General features: G+C 37.4%; 1 protein-coding gene across 1 annotated transcript in view; it reads left to right on the top strand.

Annotated features, from left to right (window-relative positions):
• The first annotated feature begins 244 nt into the window (after window positions 1–244).
• Window positions 245–20342, top strand: part of LOC135713186 (ras-GEF domain-containing family member 1B) — an 87951-nt gene continuing 67853 nt past the window's right edge. Inside the window, exons 1-2 of the mRNA XM_065236297.1 lie at window positions 245–645; window positions 14858–14962. Of these exons, the coding sequence (XP_065092369.1) occupies window positions 481–645; window positions 14858–14962 (270 nt within the window). The 5' untranslated portion in view covers window positions 245–480. The remainder of the gene's footprint in view (window positions 646–14857; window positions 14963–20342) is intronic.

Here is a 20342-nt window from a genome sequence, read left to right as displayed (position 1 = left end):
AGTGTGGCAGTGGGAAAATTGAAATAACCAGTGAAAATAAAATGGTTCCGCCGCTATGAACGTATTATTACAGCATATGTATCCCGCATGAATGTATCTACCACCTCGTGCGGATACGAGCATGAGAAAAAAAACGTGGAACACAATTTCAACTTGTCATTTATGCAGAATTGTAATTATGAAAATGTGAGTAGTGGAATAATAAAATATTCTTTCTTCATTCTCAGCCGTACAGCCAGCCAGCGAGCGCACCGAGAACATAAACCCGCCCCACCCAGAGTGCTTTCTCTTGACACGTTCCGTGACACATACCGTATAAGTAGGTATCTCCGATTCTTCCCATGGTCTCTAGGATACGCCAGGGATGCCATCGGGGGACCAACATTGCGCCGAACAACATCCGTCGTGGCATTGTGAGTGCTGATGCCTTATAGTTCCAAAGTGTACGCTTATAAATGTATTCTACCACCGTCTTGACGTATGGCTATGTACTACTATGCAAGCAAATTATCAGCAGTAGCATGTGGCACTCGTTGCCGACAGGGATTAACCAGAAGGCAGCGCAATCGTAACGCAAGTCGCAACCAGCAGCGGGCCAAGAAGGACGACGATGAAGATTCCGACGATAATAACAAAGATAAAAAGGTAATTTTGCTGTGATACGTATGAATACATAATTTATCTACATTATCTCATTTTGTGTCGACTATGGTGAAGCACCACCACGGAACGAAACCAGAATTGCTTTCCCGTCATAACATAACTACCTACGATGTACACAAAAGCTGGTTTGCATTACACATAAACGGCTGAGATCAGCGGTGGGATACTTGCGAATGCAAAAAGTTGTTAATAGCAGAATCCGGGCTACGTTTCCACTCCTCCGGGTTGACTCGGACGGAAGGAAGGAAGCGAACCACACCACACCACGTGGATAAAGCATTAATGAAGGTTTCCTTAACAACCGCGGCGTGAGCAGGATTTCATTTCATTTTTTTTTTCATTTTGGTGGATAGATGATAATTTACGGGGCAACCTTTTTGGCTTCGTGCCAGTGATTGTGCGGTTCTGGCACCGAAAGTGCCCGGTAATAAAACGGAAATGTGGGTGTGGATAGGAGCCATTTTTGTATTACGACCCTTCATGATTTCGGTGAGTTGTTCTATAATCGAAAGCAGAAACATTTTAGTCACCCTCCAGGAACTCCATGTCTAGGTTGTGAACCTGTTATTTTATTTTTTATTCTCAAAGAAATGGAATGCATTTTGTTGCCTAAAGTTGGGTAGTCAACCTTGGTAAGCCAAGTGATGAAGCTTTTAATAGGCCTGAAATTAATTTGATTTAGGTAACCATAGATATACCGATTTTGTCGGTCCCCTTTTTGAAATTTTTTTCTAGTGTTTCGAGACCCACGCGCTTTTTCAGGGGTCTTATTTCGCCAAAATATACCTTATGAGATAGGCGTACCGTAACCGTACTTCCAGGTTATTCTTTTCTTTCCTTTATTTAACGTCGGTCTCTGTTCCGCAATCTAGTGCCAATCACCAACGGACATCGATTGCCATCCATTGATGACAATCGAATGTGCAGGAAGGCAGCTTCCACACCTCGCACCCATTCAACACACATGGGCCGGGACCAACGGCTTTACTTCCCTTCCGAAGGAAGACGTGACCAGAGATTTTTATGCCTCAGAAAAATCCCACCGACCTCGGCTGGGATTGAACCCAGACCCATTGGGGTGTTAGAAAGCAGTCACGCTTACCACTACACCACCGGCGCCGGCTGCTTCCAGGTTATGTGGAATTTGTTTTTTTTTCCTTGATTTGTTTTACGTCGATCTTGTTTTCCGTGCTGAGCACCAATGCTACCGACGCCATCAACTCATGAACCGGGGACCAACGCAAGGTGTGATCAGAGATGTTATACACCACCGGTGCCGCTGTGTGGAATTATTGAAAAATAAAAGTCTGATGCGCGGAGGGGCTGACAGAATCATATAATTATTTATTTACGATATTTTTCACGTTGGCGCTGTTCATTAACTACGTAGACAGGTTTTTGGGATTCTTGACCCCTTCCCCCTGCGTAGACAATTGTCCATACACATTTTTTTTAAATTTGTATGGGCCGTGGATAATTGACAACCACCGCTCCGCTAAACTGTCTACGTAGTTTATGAACATCCCCTTTCATATCGGAAAGTTGACTATATTGATCATCCTAGAAGTTAAAAAAAATCAATTTTACATACTATATTCTTTTGTGAATCTGCTGAATGGATCAAGGTCAAAACAATCACTGTCAATTTCAGAAGCCTTATCGAAACAAATATCTCTGCACAACTTTACGATCCATTTTAAAAATATTAGTGACATTCGTGACAAATCTGGAGACACATTACTATTCTCGATGAACATTTCAAATTGTTCTATCTGCTTTGATCGATTATCTTCATTGACTTCCTCTTTTCATAACCACTGCTATGCAAACAGATTTCGCGCTATTTCTACCACATAGTTTGATAAAGGCGGTTGTTATCTTGCGTCCAAAACGCCAAATACAACAGGGAAAGGTTTTGCAGCTGAGTTATTGACGAAAGAGAAAGTCGATGAAGAGAATCGATCAATGCAGATAGGACCTTTTGAAATGTTTATCTAGTATTGCTAAATTGCTAAGTTTAGCTATGTTAAATAAAATGAATTATTTTTTTATTTATCAACCAAATCTAGATAAACATTTCAAAAGGTACTATCTGCTATGATCGATTTTCTTCATCGATTTTCTCATTTGATAACCCTGCTATGCACACCGATTTCGCGCTATTTTTACCACATGGTTTGGTAGAGAAGGTTCTTATCTAGGGCCCAAAACGTCAAATACAACCGGGAGCGGTTTTACAACTGAGTTGTTAACGAAAGAGAAACTTGATGAAGAGAATCGATCAATGCAGATAGGACCTATGAAATATTTATCTAGAAATCGGTTGAAATTTTAAGAGCATGTCAAAAAATGTTAGCTATAGTGTAGGTAGAATTTCGTGGGAGAAGTCACATTCTAATACATTACATTTTAGCAACATTCATCTCATAAAATCAGGCAATAGCATCATCTTTGATAGCACCGATAATGACCTAGCATCAGAATCCTTCTACACCGCAAAAAATTCTGAATTTTAATTGCGATGTAAACATTCATTCACGAAGACTTGTATTTCATTTCATGCAAAGTAGCAACTTGTAAGCAATGTTGTTTACAAAAATGGGTTTTTGTGTACAATATTTGCAGCTTTTTAATAAATAATGAACTCAGAACTTATATTATATGTGACGCTCCATTGTGCATCATATTGAACATAAATTTACACTACTTTTTCGAACTGTCCAGTCTTTACTACTTCAATCTAGAGAGATAAACGAAACGAAAATCAATTATTTTATTCATGTGTTTCACTTATACATTTTTGCCAAAGCATCAGCCTTATACATTCCATAAGACAAACCACATAGGTCCTATAAGAATGCATAAAAGGTATGTGTGACCGCTTATACATTTCATTTGACACATGATCTTCATTAACTTTTTGCAAGGCGTCTGCGTATTAGTTGACTTATACATTTTATGAATAATCAGCAATAGAAATTTGCCAAAAGGTATAAGGATATTTCTATCCGTGTAGAGAGCAACGAATTAGGAATCAAGTAGATGAAAATATGAAATACCTAACCCATTTTTTCATTGTTCTACGATCATCCTCGGTGAACAAAGCCGAGTCGTGTCGCTATCAACAACGCAGTTCAAAAAAGTGGTGTACATTTCTGTTACTATGATGCACATAAATGGAGCCGCATATGTGATCATACAAGTTTACATTATAGGTCGTGTAAATTTATGCGACATGTCATGAAATATTCCATATATTGTATTCAACCTCCATCTTTGTATGCAACATTTCTTGCTAGTTTCTATTTTTCGTGAAAAGAAAGTTTACATGCATAGATGTTTACATCACCAGTAAAATTCAGATTTTTTTTTTCTGTAAAGGCATAAACATTAAAAAAAAATGATATGTTCTGTTCATGACAAAAACAATCCTGTTCCCCTAGTTTGAAGAAGTTCGGACTAGAGTTCGATTTTAGATCTCAATGCCAGTAACGCACCACGAAAATGTAATCTACCAGGTGTTATAGGGCCTAAATCATGGTTAATATACTTCGTTGAATTCCGGGGATCAACGACTTTACTTCCCTTCCGAAGGCAGGCGGGATCAGAGATTTTATGCCTCAGAAAATCCCGACGGCGCCGACTGGGATTGAACCCAGGCCTTCTCAGGTGAGAAGCAATCACGCTTACCACTACACCACAGGCGCCGCTTCAGTTTAGAATGTAATTTGTACGAAAGAGCTGCAAGCTTACAAGTAACTTGTTTTACAAATTTCGGATTATTTCCTCTCTTCTTCATAAAGGTAGTCTCAACTATAGTGCCACCAACACATTTTTTTGACGTAGAACTACGTCTTTGTCGACTATACTGGGGTGCAAATCCAAAAATATGTGTGGTGAAGTAGTGTTAGGTTTTGAACGCTTGTAACTTTGTCATTTATAGATAAAAATTAAAATCCAAATACGCCAATCGGTAGGATTTTAAATTACGAACCTGCTGAAATAAATATGTTTCTAATTTTTCTGTAATAAAACTTTTGAAAAATGTACAAATGATAATTTTATCAATGTTGTCATGAAATAAGCGTTTTTCCCAAACCCAGTCATCATAATCGAGTACCACTTGGTTGCACATCGTACTGAAAAGATATGAAACAGCACTGCTGTCGCGCTTCTGCTCATTACCGCTTCGGACGGCGTGGCGCTTGGTCCTGCAGTAAGCAGGAGCAAGTCAGTCGTGAAAGGTGACTTGGGTCCCGTTCAACTAAGGGGCTGTTCATTAACTACGAAAGGAGGGAGGGAAGGAAGGCGGCAAGAATCACAAAAAAATGTCTACGTAGTTAATGAACAGCCCCTAATACGAAACGTGGAAAAGTTATTTATGCAAAACACCCCTTCCCCCTTCTCCCCTATAACGACAACCTGAAAAAAAACATGGACGGGAAATAATTGTTAAGCAAACTACAATGTAGTAAAAATAAGTTAAATTCCGTTAATTTTGTTACGCAACTACTGCCTCTGAAAAAAATCGCTCACAAAATTTTGATGTTATTCTGTGGGTGATTTACCACCAACTGACTGTAAAACATATCTGGTACCTCTATATATGCAATTCCTGCAATTCCAAAGTGCATCCTATTTTATATATTCTGCACAAAAGATACTTTCTGCCCCACCCCATTCATAAAAAAAAACGGTGGGAAATCCTGTCAGGGGCGGGGCTTAGAAAGCATTTGTTGTGCAGAATATGTAAAGAAGGAGGGACGTCGGATGTTAACCCAAATGCATATACCGTGCATCATAGAGAAAAAGCCCTAGCTACTGTTTCCAATTGGGTTCTTTAAGGGTATTGAGGTAAAGGCATATTCGTAATCTAAATTAAACATGGAACCGAAATCCGAAATTTGATCAAAATTGGAGCAATGGAACTATTTTAAATAAGTGCGATTACATTAGCAAATATCACCATCTTAGCGCCCCTCAGTGGGACTTTTTATGTAAGCAAGCTGTCAATTTGTTAGTTTAGTGTCAAACAGTGAAGTTAATATTTTGCTTTAAACTTTGATTTAAAAATCGAGATGAAAGTGCTCCGAAAACGAAGCGCTTTCAGATGATGTTTAAAAATCTACACACTTTTTTTTTAAATTAAAGAACCCAATTAGCGCAATTACTAAGGTATGCTTGTGTTAATACGAGCCCACGTTTCAATAAAATCCTATTTTGAGAACATTGTTCATTTTTTAGTATTATTAGAAACTAGAAAGTTAGACTTTTTCACCAAACACATTTTTCATGTCCGTATGTAATATTCATAGACAAAAACACGGCATACATTTAGACGCAGTGCGAAAATGATGAATAGGTCCAACCAAAATCCAATCCCTACACCGAGGCAAGTAGAAACGCGTGGGGAAGTTAAAACGGTAGATGTAGCTCTTTGCAGAAGTGAATAATCACTGAGATTATTTCTAATATAGTTTGCGATAGCACACAATGCCCCTCAAAAATAATTAAAGTGTAGTGAACTACTGAAACTACTGAAAAAAAAAATTAATGTATTTTTTGGCAAATGTTTTATCCCACAACATTTATGGCGTTTTTGTGTACTATACTGAGGTGCAAATCAACAAAAAATGTGTGACGAAATAGTGTCAGTTCCTATTGTAATCGATGTCGATGTCAAATTTAGTGTACATTTATCACAGCAAAATAACTCAACATTGATCAACCCAAGGTAGTTATGGAGGAAATTCTGCCAATTCTTAACCATTACATTAAATTTAAATACATTATCTCAGCGTAAGATGAACCTTGGTCTGATTATGCTAACATGAATTGTCGCGAGTTTTGAACCATAACCGAAACATTGAAATACTTTAAAAATTTAAGATAAAGTATAATAATCAAAAATGCATGACATACATCAATTTTACGTAGTTCTACGTCATACTGCGGTCGTGTCTAGGACACAACCTTTTATTTTTTTATTCTGATCGCTAACAATATCCTTAAAACTTATTTTAACTGATCGAAACTTAAGACATTCGATAACACTCCATATTTATATAAGCCGCATCAATTGTAAAAACACAATTTGAGGGCATATTTTTTGTAAAAAACGAGCATTTATTGATCAGACTTTTGTACCTGATGTACCTGATGTACTTTTTTTCTTATTGAACTGATTTCAGTAAAGTTAGTAAACCAAATATAAAGTCCTTATTTTTGTTATACATGAGCAGAATATCAGCAAATTTTGGTCATTTTACTTAAAAATATAACAGTTTGGAAAAGGGTATTCTTATTAGAAGTTTTTACTAAAATTGCTCAAACATCCGACAGACTCACTCAATCAAGCCCAAAGCTATACCGATACATCTTGAATCAAATTTTCATGAAATTTTATGCACATCCGGACAAATAACGTAATTCAGTGCCTTTTCCGATAGATGGCGCTATTTCCGTGGTAGGCATCGTTGAAATTCAGTATGAGAGAAAAGAAAAAAAAAATCAAGTGTTTCCAATAATTACAAGCATTTATCAAAAAAAAAAAAACTACAATGGACAGCCCCGCCCTATGGGGTTGTACGCAATGGTGACGTATGACTACGTGGACTTATATAATAAATCTTATTTGCTAACTGCAGCAGGAGCTTGTGTTTTGTGTAGAAATTGGAATTTAAGCGGGGTTCTCTCTGTTTATACTCTTTAGTATGACGCGCTTGCCATAGATGACCCACAATGACTTACAAAGCTACTGATTCCGATCAATAGCGGTGCGGCTTCTTCCTCCTTCTATGGATGCTCATGTCGGCTGCAGCTCGCTGTTTGCAGGCAGTCTTTTGTTGTGTACTGACGAACGCCACCACTCACCACGCGGTGATTGTTTTTTTTTTCCCCTTTATTAACGAGACTTTCAGCCTTAGCTCGCGGTGATTGAATAAACACCGTTTGGTGAGACCGGATGGAATTCAACTTTGAAATCTGTGTTAGGGAAATCGCTTTTCGCAGGCAATCGGTGATAATTTTCATTTGTGCAATTTTCAATAGCGACATTTTGAAAAATTACAAAGTCTTAAATTTAATTAGATTAGATTAGTCGAAACATTTCTGATCGATTGGTGATAAAATTATTGAAATTGGTCCAGGGGCAGCTGAGTTATTAACGTTCAAAATCTTTCATAATATTGTTACATGTTCCATTTTTGGTTTTCACAAAGTGTACCCCCATATAGAAATCACAGACGTAGTCCTACGTCAAAATTCACATGGGAAAGTGCAATATCTACCTTGTTTGGAACTTTTACTTTAAAACTTACTTATTACTTATTAACTTATTCTTATCTGTAAAATAACAAAAAAAAAACAGTTCGTTCCCACATACTTTACTTTCAACCTACTGCGCTACTTTGTCTGTCATACTATTCTCTCTCTCTTTTGCGAGCTCACTCATGTATTTGGACATGTATTTAGATAACACACAATTTGTGATTTCCCTCTCACAGACTTCAGAATACAGGTACTGAAAAAGTAGTTGGTACCTTATCTATGCACTTAGATTAACATCCCAAGTTCCTTTTTTAGTGCATACTCGTCATAAAAGATACATTTTAATCTCCACCTCATCCATACAAACAACAATAGTGGCATCTGATGGCCAATAGGTGCAGAAACCATTTTCCTCGGCTTATTGTTGTGCGTCAAAGACTTTCTATGTAGACTAGGTCAGTCTACGCTAATGTTCATAAACAAGATGGTGAGCATGCTAAGAACAGTTAACCCAAAAGAAGGTTTAGTTTAGCCAGATTGGACTAGATCGGATTCGGAATATGTGTAAATTATTAAGCCACATACAGGTAAATTTTAGTCAAATTTTCAAAAAAAACTAATATTGTATTAAATTTACCCAAATTTGGGTTAGAAAATTACCCATATTCTAAGTTTGTCCAGTTCAGTCCAATCTGGGTAAACTAAACATATTTTTCCTTGATTTGTTTTTAGTTGATCTTGTTTTCTGTACTGAATACTAATGCACAGTGGTCCAGAAAGCAAATTTAGCTGGAAAGATGGATTTTGAGCTTGAAATTGAAACTTTAGCAAAAAGTTGTCGTCATCAAAGTTGATACTATTAGCACAGACAAACAGACACAACACATTGAATATTTCTCACTGTAAAACATAGTCGCTAAAACATTACCGCCATCTGTTGAGTACACTGTGGTGGGTAGTACGCTGAATAGATGGCGTTAGTGTGTAAACATCAAACGCAAGGGAACTGACTATGTGCGCCACAGGTGGCGGTACTACCAACTACGATACTTTTAAATTGACCGTTAAATGCTTGTTCGATGAAGAAATTGCTAGTGTTATGTCTGTTTGTCTGTGCTATTAGTTAGGCGCTTCCCAGACAACCAGAATGCCACCGGTTGGTATTATTGTGCTTTCCACACAATATACATATTCATGCATTGGTATTGGCATCGAAAGTTCTGTGGAAGTGCATTACAACACTAAGTTGAGAGCACGCAATAAGCTAATATGCGTTAAGCAATAAGCTTGAATGTAAATAAGCTTGAGATGATAGATATATTAAGTAATGAATATATATTAAAGAAAATATTGAGAATTGTTCGATTTATATGATTTTATGGCATATATAGGGTATACGTCCCTAACCTCGGTCTAATATGCAGCCATCGATTACGTTTTTAATCATAACTCATCAATGAATTTACCTGCAAACGATATTCTACTGCTAAATGGTATGCTTAGATATGCTTATCATGTCGTTTGCTATCAGAAACCACGAAAAGTTGAAAAACTTACTTTTTTTAAGACAATAACTCACGAGGGAAATGTATGTAATATGGGTCTATTGTCCCCAAATTGGGTCTATTTATGGATGCAACTTCGTCCTATCTTGTTTGATCCTCAAAAAAACGCTCTTGGTAACGTTTTCTGATGTATTTTTTTTTATCACTATCACTGTTAACTTAATGCTCTTCATTCCTCAAAACATTTCTTAGAGAAAATTTTACGAAAACTACATTAAATCACTCAATTTAAAAATTAAAAATTAAAAATTTCGCTTATCGTCTTTTGACCGCAGAATATCTAAATCAGAACATTGTGATGTTCATTATACAGGTTTGGCAGAAAAAATCTCCCTTCCTGTTCGTTCCTTATCATCCAAATGCAAAACAACATTGTTGACGTTACTCTTATTGCTATATGCTGTCAAATGAATTTCATGGGCCATAGTTAGGAACATAGAAAAGAAATGTGTCCCTAAAGTTGGGTCCATGTTTTACTTGTGAAAACGTTGTTAAACAATTAAAATAAACATAAAATATTCAAACAGCAACTGTAAGTTTTACGTCTAGTGTGTATTATCAGGTAATTCCAATCAATAAATGCCATAATCAGGCCATTTGATGATCGTCAGTCAACCTTCCCATCTTAACCTTATAAGTCATGGCGGCTAAAAACTCCGAACATTGTGATATTCTCAACCAGTTTTATTACTTACGAGAGCTGAAAATGTATTGAAATGTTGTGATATAAATTGATTTGTGTGTGGTACACATTTATCAACCATCAGTGATTAATATTTTCCTTATTTTTTGTGTAATATTCCTTAATTAATTATTTATTTGCGTGATAGGCCGAATGAAAGGACTAGACCCACATTACATACCGTAACCCTATATAAAAAAAAAGAAAAACAAAACATATGACAGTTGAACTACAAAACAAGCCTGCTCCCGGAGACGGAGTTCTGAAAAACATATTCTATTCAAATATACGACTGGATCGAATGTCAACAATAGCCTCCTAAAAACATCTACCATGTTGACTTCTCAATTAAACTTTCTCACGTACCCTTCTCGAAACTTTCGGATACTCTTATTCTTTGATTCCCCAGCCTCTTCTGAAACCCGGAGTAGGGAGTGTTGGATAATCACAGCTCCATGCACAAGTAACTTGTGCACAGTTGGATACAGCACATACAACTGTATAAGTTATTGTACATCACTCAGGTTTCTTCGGCATACGCTTGGTATGCTGCGACGTTGTTCTCTGCCTTGCTGTTTATTAGTGTTAGAATTACGAAAAATCTCTCCGACAAATTTTCATCAAGCCCTGTAATTCTAGCAGCTGCTACTCTTTCTTGAAAATAAAACGTCTTGCGACATTTCCGGTGTTGGAGTTGCCTCCCCCTGAACGAGGTTTGCTTATCCGTAACCCCCACTGCTCCTTGAGAGCTGAACGGATATGGTCTTCGCGTTGTTTAACATCTAAGTTTTTCTTGGAAACCTTCCATGTCAGGGTCTGCATGGACAAACGGTAAGCAAATTTTCAGCAACATTTCCATTGAACAAATGTACGCGTGTAGTGGTGACACACCGAACTTGTACTTTTGTGGGTCAGTCGAGTCTTTTGTTTCTAGAACTAAGTTTAGTTTTTTCCCACTACGCAGGCAAGTGTAGCAAGATTGAGAATGTGTGCGTCTTCTTTCGTCAGCTCAAGCTCGTGAATGTCTGCGTTCATCTTAGCAATCACTCGATTAGTGAGAACATCACTCTCTTTTTCAAAGATCAATGATTTTGGACGACACAAACGAACAAAAGAGGGGTTATCATTTTTCCATATGATTTGACCATTGAAACTGCAAATATATTTGAGTCGATCTACCGTCCTTCATCATAGAAAACATGATAGTACCTATGTAAAGAGACTTGTAGTTATTTATATTATAATATCTTGGAAAATAATCGCAGGCAGTAAAAATAATAACTACCATTGCATATGACAAAACAATACGAAAAGAAGAAAGTATAATCTTATTAAACTAATGATCAATCGATTATTTGATATTTAGTGAAGAAGTGCCTAATCTGCACCGTTCGAAGAATTCGTGTAAAATTCTACGAGATATAGCGCACATAAAATTAACGCTAGATTTGGCATAAATTTACGCGATATTTCGTGAAAATTTAAGCGGAATATCGCATAAGTATAGCTCAGATTTAAACGAAGGGAGATTTTACGTGATAGTTAAAATCAGATATTTTTTTTTCTGTGTGGAGTTATTCGAGCTTCCGTCACATCCCTATTTCATGACTAGGTCCAAAGCTTTGTTGTGTAATATAGTATCATATTTAACGAACTCCAGAATACGCTTTACTATGTGAGGTCTTGGAGAACAACATCCGCTTTGGACGACTTGATGGAGATGAATATTGTAATAAAATGAATTGAAATTATATCATTTTCTTTAGTTTATCAATAGCAAAGTTTGGTTGCTTCAAGTACGGTATTGTAAGAGGAATATATGTTTGCGGCTTGTTTGATGTTGGGCATTCGAACGTCATGGTATTGGGTTTTGCTAAGGTCAGTTCTAACGATAAAACAAAAAGCCTCTTCAGGAGTCAATGCTACTACCAACCGGTGGAAACTAACGATTTTAAATTGGCTCACTACTTGACTAGGCTATTGGTCCCAAGTTAAGATAAGCGTACCCCATTCTAGTCGAAATTCTAGTACTACACTATGTTTGATTCGCTATGAATGTTTGACAGATAAAATGAGGGGTTCGTGGATTTTCCTATGTTTCGAGGGGTGCATTGATCAGCTTGGGACCGAAGATAGTACCAGAGCTGAGCCAAAAAGATGGGCACGTTTCGTAGGGACCTTCTGGTTTTAGAGTTACCTCTATGCTACTACCTCGTTATTCTCAGATTCGAACGATATGAACAGATCTTCTTTAGGATCTTCTTTAGGCTTCTCTTGCACTAGTTGCCGCTGCAAATCCGAGCTCTTCTGTGGTGAAATTTTCTCGGACCACTCGTAAACGGTTTCTCTTTGTGCTTTGGGAGCTTTCGCATTAACTGTCGTTTTAGGTTAGTTTTCGGATTCTTACCAGGTAAAAACACTTTTTCCTTAAATCATCTCTCATTTTTAGTTTGGAACCGGTCAAGTGTTTTCACTTCATCCAACGCGTCGAATAATCAAGTTTTTCAGTTCTTATGATTTTTTGAGCACTCGTGTCACAAATATTAGGGTATTTCTCTTGCAAATGTTTTATAACATTTTCATCACTGCGTCCAAGTATCAAAAACTCAACGATTCCACTTCACGACACTTCTATTTTAAAACTTTCACAGTAAAAAAAAAGTTGCTACAATTGAAGCTATTTTGACAGATCGAGCATTAGCTAACTTTTTTGCCATGAGGTTCTCCAGACAGAATTTCGCAAACACTAATGCAACGAGTAATAGAGATTGCTGACGTTTATCGTACGCACACTACGTCACGTATACGTATACGCAAAATGTTTTCATCGGGAAAAAAAACTTCATACCGGAAAATTTTCCCGATGAAAAAAAATCACTGACACAATCATACTTTAGCAATCTCTATTTCTCATCAATGAACTGGATTACTGAGGTGAAGCAATCGGACGCACACAACCAGTGCACCAGTGTTGTCACTCAGTGTCGTCACAAATTGCGATAACGTTATTTTTTTGGGTTAATAATACAGTTTCATTGTATCTCATTGAGTTCTTAAACAACAATACCATACATGCTTTTTACGCTTCTTTTACAAGTGTTTTGAATGTTCAATTGTAAAATAAGTTAGTACTAGCTCAAAATTCAATAACGTTAAATTATCTTTGCAGTAATGTTTCAGTTATTTTTATCTATCGATCAATTGCAATACATCTATAAACCATGCAAAATTAACAGATAAATATTAATGTTCAATATTGGATCACGTTTGGACTTGGTCCTGGATTATTGTCTATGGGGATAACACCTAAAGGTATGCAATGTTTCATAGAAAACAGCTACTCCATAAATTTTCCAGCCGGCGCCGGTGGTGTAGTGGTAAGAGTGACTGCTTTCTCACCTCAATGGGTCTGGGTCTGTTACAATAAATAAAATAAATTTACTAGCTTTTTATTCGTGTTCCAATACCCCGTGTGGTGCGCTTTTATTCATACGTCCGTCAATCAACCATTCTCCTGTTGTCATCGTTTTCAAAAAAGTACTTGTTGATTTTTTTTCCTCTGTTCGGGACCAAACACCACTGCGACCAGTATTTTGATATGTTGTAGTATATCCCGTGTCCTTATTTTAGTGCATGTCGTATTACTCCATCACTATTGAGAAATGATAAAGTATTCGATTTTTTTTACAGTTGTCATTCTCGCATTTATCGCTAGGGTCCGACTCTAATTGAAAGGTCCTGCTATTTATACCCTTCGGAGCGTTGAAACACCCTCCAAAGGCGCGCTCCTTTGTCAGTCAAAATTGGATTCCTTAGCAACAAAATAAAGGAATGCCACCGATAATGACCATGCATCAGAACCCTAGTCTTAACCACTTCAAACTAGGGAACAACGAATAGAAGATTAGGAACCACAGAGATTAAGACTAACTAATTCATTTTTTCCTTGTTTCAAGATCATCCTCGGTGAACAAAGCCGAGTCTTGTCACTATCAACAAGGCATAAAAAGCAACAAGCACTAAGATGTGTTCCTTGGATTACTGAAGTAGTCAGGACTAGGAATCGGTGGTAGATCTTACATCCCGTAACGTACCACGAAAAGGTGATGTACCGACGTTACGCGGTACTTGTTAATTATTTCCCTTCAATCCTCAAGTACATTCCACTGATCCTTAATTGAAATGTAACTGCAAGTGCAAATCCACCAGATGCAAATCACTAATTGGAATCTGACTGACAATTGAGGTTTACTTGTTGCTTTTTTCAAGTTCATTCTGAATTTTATTTGCTTTGCTGAAGAAATTTCAATAACAACGTTTCCAACTGAGAAAACTCATCGTTAATTTGGCTGTCATTTATCAAACATTGATCAAATATTATGTTGATGATATAAATATGATGTTTTGGATAAGGTTTATAATCGAAACTATGCAATACACCCAACCCTTTTTTACACGGGTACATTTTTCCAATTTCCTTTTTCTGTGGTGAATTTATAAATGTTTTGTAGGTACCATATTTTTCTATGATTGATATTCAAGCTATGTTTTATATGATTATCGGAAACAAGGAAAATAGGACCGCGTAAAAAAGGGTTGGGTGTAATGTATTAGAAAATGAAACATAAAACAACATTGTAATCGTTATCTATCCGATGTTTTATCCTCCTAATTTCAGGCATTATCTTCAGTGTTATACGACACCACGGATGACACAATCGTGATATCGGTGAAATCATCGGAACAATCAGAAGTATGCTGTGAAAGCACACCTACATTCACGGTGAGTATTGTAGCCCGAAGCCAGCCATGTTTTGATCGTATCCAATTTCTACGGCAGTAAATTATTTTGTTGCCCCAAGCAGTCGGCACTCGTTAGTAAGCATCAAATTACATTCTTTCGACGTGGAAGATACGAAACATCATCGATATAGGATATAAGATCTGCGACTATTTGTTCAAAGCGCGAAGCAAAATATTGATTTTTAACTGAACGAAAATACCATTCGCCAAACACAGTTAGAGCTTACTTTCAAGTTTCGAATTCAATTTGGAACATTGTTAAATGTTTGCGCCTCGGGTGGCATTCCATAATAAGAGAGCAGAAAACTTTCATAATACATCGCCTCTCGAGGGACGCTCTCCGAGCAGAAAAGACGAAAAAATATAAATGGAAACGAACCGAACTGGGCCGGTCCGTGAATTGGAATTCTTTTTCATGTGCCGAGAAAACCGGAAACCGAGGGACTAAAAGCAATAGCCCCAAACCACAAACCGACCGAGTACGTTTTCAGGCATTGCATCCTCTTCCATAGTTTGTGTAATCTCTCAAAGTGAATGGCACACCAGAAAGCACAATCCACAATCCAACCGGGAATGGATTGTGATCTGGAAGATGTCGGCGAACGTCAGGTCAGTTATTTTCCCGTTCTATCCTTCATCATCGCTGCTGTGGCCCTCTAACCGATATGATGTCATGGCATAATGACACATAACTTGATGGATTTCTTTTATCCCGGGATTTGTCAGCACATGTGTGCTGTTTTTTCGAAGGCCGCCGATGTCATTTCTGGGAAACCCACTCTCGCAGTGAACATTTTTTGATTGTTTTGCTGGGGAAGCACAGTAGATCTGTAAGATGTTGAGGAAATTCAAAAGGCAAATTGAAATCGGATTTTCAGCAGGATGCAGCGCAAAACAAATTTGATTTCTGCTAATCTGCTTCGGACACTCCTCCAGAGATCCATGAGCCAATAGTTGAAGGAAATATCTACGTCTTGCAGTGTTTTAAAGGCACGTTCAACGTTTTTAGCCTTACAGTACTCACTCCAACTTTTGTACCGATTACTCAAGGGTTAAAGTGATTTTAGTGTTTTCAAGTCCATCCTGCACAGCAAAAAATTATGAAAATTACCGGTGATGTAATTCGAAAAGTAATTAACCAATTCTAACGTAATGCAATATCGCATACATTTTTCTATTTTGAAAGATGCACATTATGAACATATTGTGTTTAATGTAGAACTAGATCAATTCTTACTTAATTTCACAACTAAATTAAATGTCCATCCTACACACTATAATTTTACATGCGCAAAACTTGGTTTGTTTACCAGGCAGCGTTTGACGTTTATCGTTTTGTGCGTGACAGCCAAAAAACTGATCCTCATTTAGAACGTATGTCGGAGTGAAATTCAACAAAACTAAAAAACTGTAGTTCAGTCTTCAGGTAACCAAATGAAAATTGCTTAATCAAATTCTTCATAATTTTTTTTTTTAAATCAGGCATAATTTCCCACGATGGCCCGTAAAACTCAGACCGCAGGCATAGGCTATAGAAAAAGTCCCCGCAAGCTGGGTGAGGTGAGCCAGTAGTGGAGGCACTAAGCCAATTTATCAATTAAAAAATAAATATACGATGTACACACAATTGGTATACGTCAATCTGTAGCTTTCAACCTCTATTTTGATAGAAAAATATTACATTGTAATAAAATTGCATAAAATTTTAGAAATATCGTCCTCCATTAATAAGAACACTGTTCCAGTAGTTGTGGTAGTTGGAGGCGAACCAGCCTAATAAAGCTAAATAATAATAATAGTTGTGGTAGTTGCTAACTTTGGTTCCTATAATAGTGGAATGCGTTGGTTTCTTATGGGTTCCACTATTATAGGAACACTACCGCAACTATAGGTGCACAGGAGTGGAAATCTTAAGGAAAAATAATTATTTTCCGTCACTTTTGGGCATATTTTAAGTTTGACATGTGCAAATATGCTTTATTTTAGGAGAGCACCGATGAAAAATAATCTTATCCGGATCCTCCTACACTACTATTACTGGAACACCTACCTTATTGACTTCTTGCCGCAAGATTTCACCAATACAACGTTGCTAGTGTAGCCGTGTAAAATCGATTTGTTTATGATTTTCAACCACAAAATCAGCTGGCAAAGTTTTTCGACTTAACAGCGGTTTGTTTTTTATTTTCAACCAGTAAAAAGCTTGTATTAGTGAAACTGCTCACTAATGCTAATGATGGTAGAAAACTCTATTGTCTATTATCGGGAAACAGAAGCTCTTCATGAGGTCTGCCGCTACTAGGACTTAGTTTAGCTTCTGAATATAAGATGTTTGTTATTTAATCTAATCTATTTAATTTATTTAAAGATGTTTGATCTAAAGGGTGTACCGTTTAAAATCCGCACACACTCAAATTGCTCTAACTTTTAATCCGTTGGGTAAAATTAACTGAAATTTTGCGTAGACATAGTTTAATGTGTATTGTTTACACTCTGTGAGTTGATTTCAGCATGTGCGAAAAAGCTTGCAAAATGGCGACGAAAGAACAGTGCTTGCGCGAAAAAGTTTTGAACGAGTACTTTGAGAATAAGGATCTGTCGCATCGTGCCATCGGAAAAAGTTGGGAATCGTGAATTCCACAGTGTCTGGTATCATAAATCGGTTCGAAAAACGGCTGACTGTTGATCGGAAGCAAAGATCCGGAAAAAAAGCCGTCAGGTCCCCGAGAACGATCGCAAACGCGTGGTTGGGGCCTTTAAACGGAAACCGAACGCCTCAGTTCTAGATGTGGCTAAAAAGTTGCATGTGAGAAGACTTTCGTGCAGAATACCAAAACTCGGTCTGGACTACGTACGTTTAAGGTTCAAAAGTCCCCAAACCGTGACGGGAAACAGAATACGGACGCAAAAAGCCGTGCCCGGAAGTTGTACGACCAGAAGTTAACGAAACCACACTGCTGCGTAATGGATGACGAGACATATGTGAAGGCGGACTTCAACCAGATTCCAAGAAACCTGTATGTGACTGCCAAGGATAAGTGTGATTTTTCCAGACACAGAAGATGTCGAAGTTCACCAAGAAGTTCTTAATTTGGCAAGTGATTTGTACTTGCGGAAAGCGGAGTACACCTTTCGATATCGCAAGCACCATGAATGGACAGGTGTATTTGGAAGAGTGTCTCCAACAGCGGCTTCTCCCTCTCCTGAAGGCTCACGACGGTCCGACGATCTTGTGGCCGGATTTGGCATCATGCCACTACATGAAGGGCGTGCTAGAGTGGTATAAGGCGAATAATGTCGATTTCGTGCCGAAAGATCTGAACCCTCCAAACGTTTATGGGTTTATATGCAAAAATAAAACTGTCAATTCTAAGGTCGTGCAGAATCTTATGGCTGGGGTTAAGGCCAAGGTTCATTCATATATAAATGCGAAATAAATTAAATGAATGATGCCAAAACTAACTTTAATTGTTTCTTTTTATTCCGTGGAAATTTGGTGATAATCGGATAAAAACTCGAATTTTGAGAATGAATTTTGTGTGTGCGGATTTTAATGGTACACCTTTTAAGACAACTATTCATGTGCCCCATGCCCAAGGGAAAACGTTATGTCAAGGAATATTCTGCGAGCCCGTCACAGAGAAAATACCCATTGGAAACGTGTCTACGAAGTAATAAATTACAAATTTTAAATAAAACTTCATCGTATTGTTCGCAATCCGACAAATCATATATGGTAACCCTAATAAAAAATAACCATAAACGAACGATAACCCAAATCATTGAACTATTCCACAAATGGTTTGGATACCCAGAACACGTCGTTAAGCAAATTAACCATACAATTTTTATTAGGGAAGATAGTTTTATTCCTAACCTCAAAATGTCTGCGCATGTTTTAAAATTACATGATGATTGAAGCGTACAGTACAGAAGTGTGTAAATTTAAACTATGAAAGTATACACTTGTAATTTTAAAAACACATGCAATTACACGTAAAATCACACGTTTATTTCTAACCGTGTGGTGTTGACAAGGATACCGTTTTTCGCGCTGTCAGCAATATTAAGTTGAAAAGTGACAACCTTTCCACAAACTAAGTACACTGAAGTCTTTTTTTACACGGCTTTTTTTTAACGCGGTTTTTTTTACACGGTTTTTTTTTACACGGTTTTCCACGATTTACACGGTACGTTTTTAACGATTTCTCGACAACGATACAACCTATCGACTTGATTCCAATCACATTATCCGTTTCAAGCTATTTGTAATCGAATGGCATACTTAAAAAAAATCACAATTTTTGGTGTAAATACAGAAATTTTTAAAATATGTCTATATGGACGATATCATGCTTTAATTACAAATGGCATCCAAATCCGATTTTTTAAAAACATTTAAGCATGCGAAAAATCAAAATCTCGTAGGTTTTTTTTTACACGGTTTTTTTTTACACGGACCGTATCCCCCGTGTAAAAAAAGACCTGAGTGTACTGTGATGCTCACCATGAACACTTTTTAAGCTTCAATGAAGCTTTCCAATATGATTTCAAAGGATTCACGTTATTTTAATTATTCTCCCTTACTAAAACATTTTAAAAATCAGAAAAGTCGAAAATACTCGTTGAGTATAGTTACAAAACTTGAACGCGTCAATGTGCTGATGAAATCATCGAGCTCCACCATTGACAGGATATCTACCGAGGATAGATGATCCTTTTATACACAGCTAATGATGTTTAAATCGACACGTCCCTTGAAAGCTATCGGATTAATGGCTATCCAAACATTCGAATGTTATTTTGATTCGAAAGAACTTTTGCCTCTAAATGCAGATCAAAGCTCAAACACTAATTTCCAAATACGTTGAGTGCTGTGCAATAGTATATTTTTATTGGCTGTCATTGGATGGCACCAGACTCAAGTGTCAGTACATTTCGTGAACAATGCGCATACAGCAAAACCTAATTAGTTCTACGTCCTCCGGAGCCGTACTAGATACGCAAAACATTCAGCTTCCTGTATGGTATTCTTTGTTCGTCGTGTGACTATGACTATGTGCTAGAATTTTCTGATTGAAAATCACTATGCCCGGAATGCGAAAATGTGACTCTGCAGACTCGTGGCGTAGTGGCTCTAAATTATATACAACCGCACAACGATGGAGCAATCGTACAGGCGACGTTTGAATATTAGGCTTTGCAGATAAAGAAGCACTATTTCATGCACCCTCGACAAAATATGGTTGCACCGACGACTGCAGATGACATCCAGTAGAGATAATTCAACATCAACTGCACCAATCAGAACCAGACATGGATTTGCGTAAGATGAAACCAGACCTCTTCTGATTCTCATT

Source organism: Ochlerotatus camptorhynchus, unplaced genomic scaffold, assembly GCF_037179485.1.
Source record: "Ochlerotatus camptorhynchus isolate MF236.1 unplaced genomic scaffold, CSIRO-AGI_Acam_v1.1 ptg000544l, whole genome shotgun sequence".
NCBI lineage: Eukaryota > Metazoa > Arthropoda > Insecta > Diptera > Culicidae > Ochlerotatus > Ochlerotatus camptorhynchus.
This window is presented reverse-complemented; position numbering and strand designations above follow the sequence as displayed.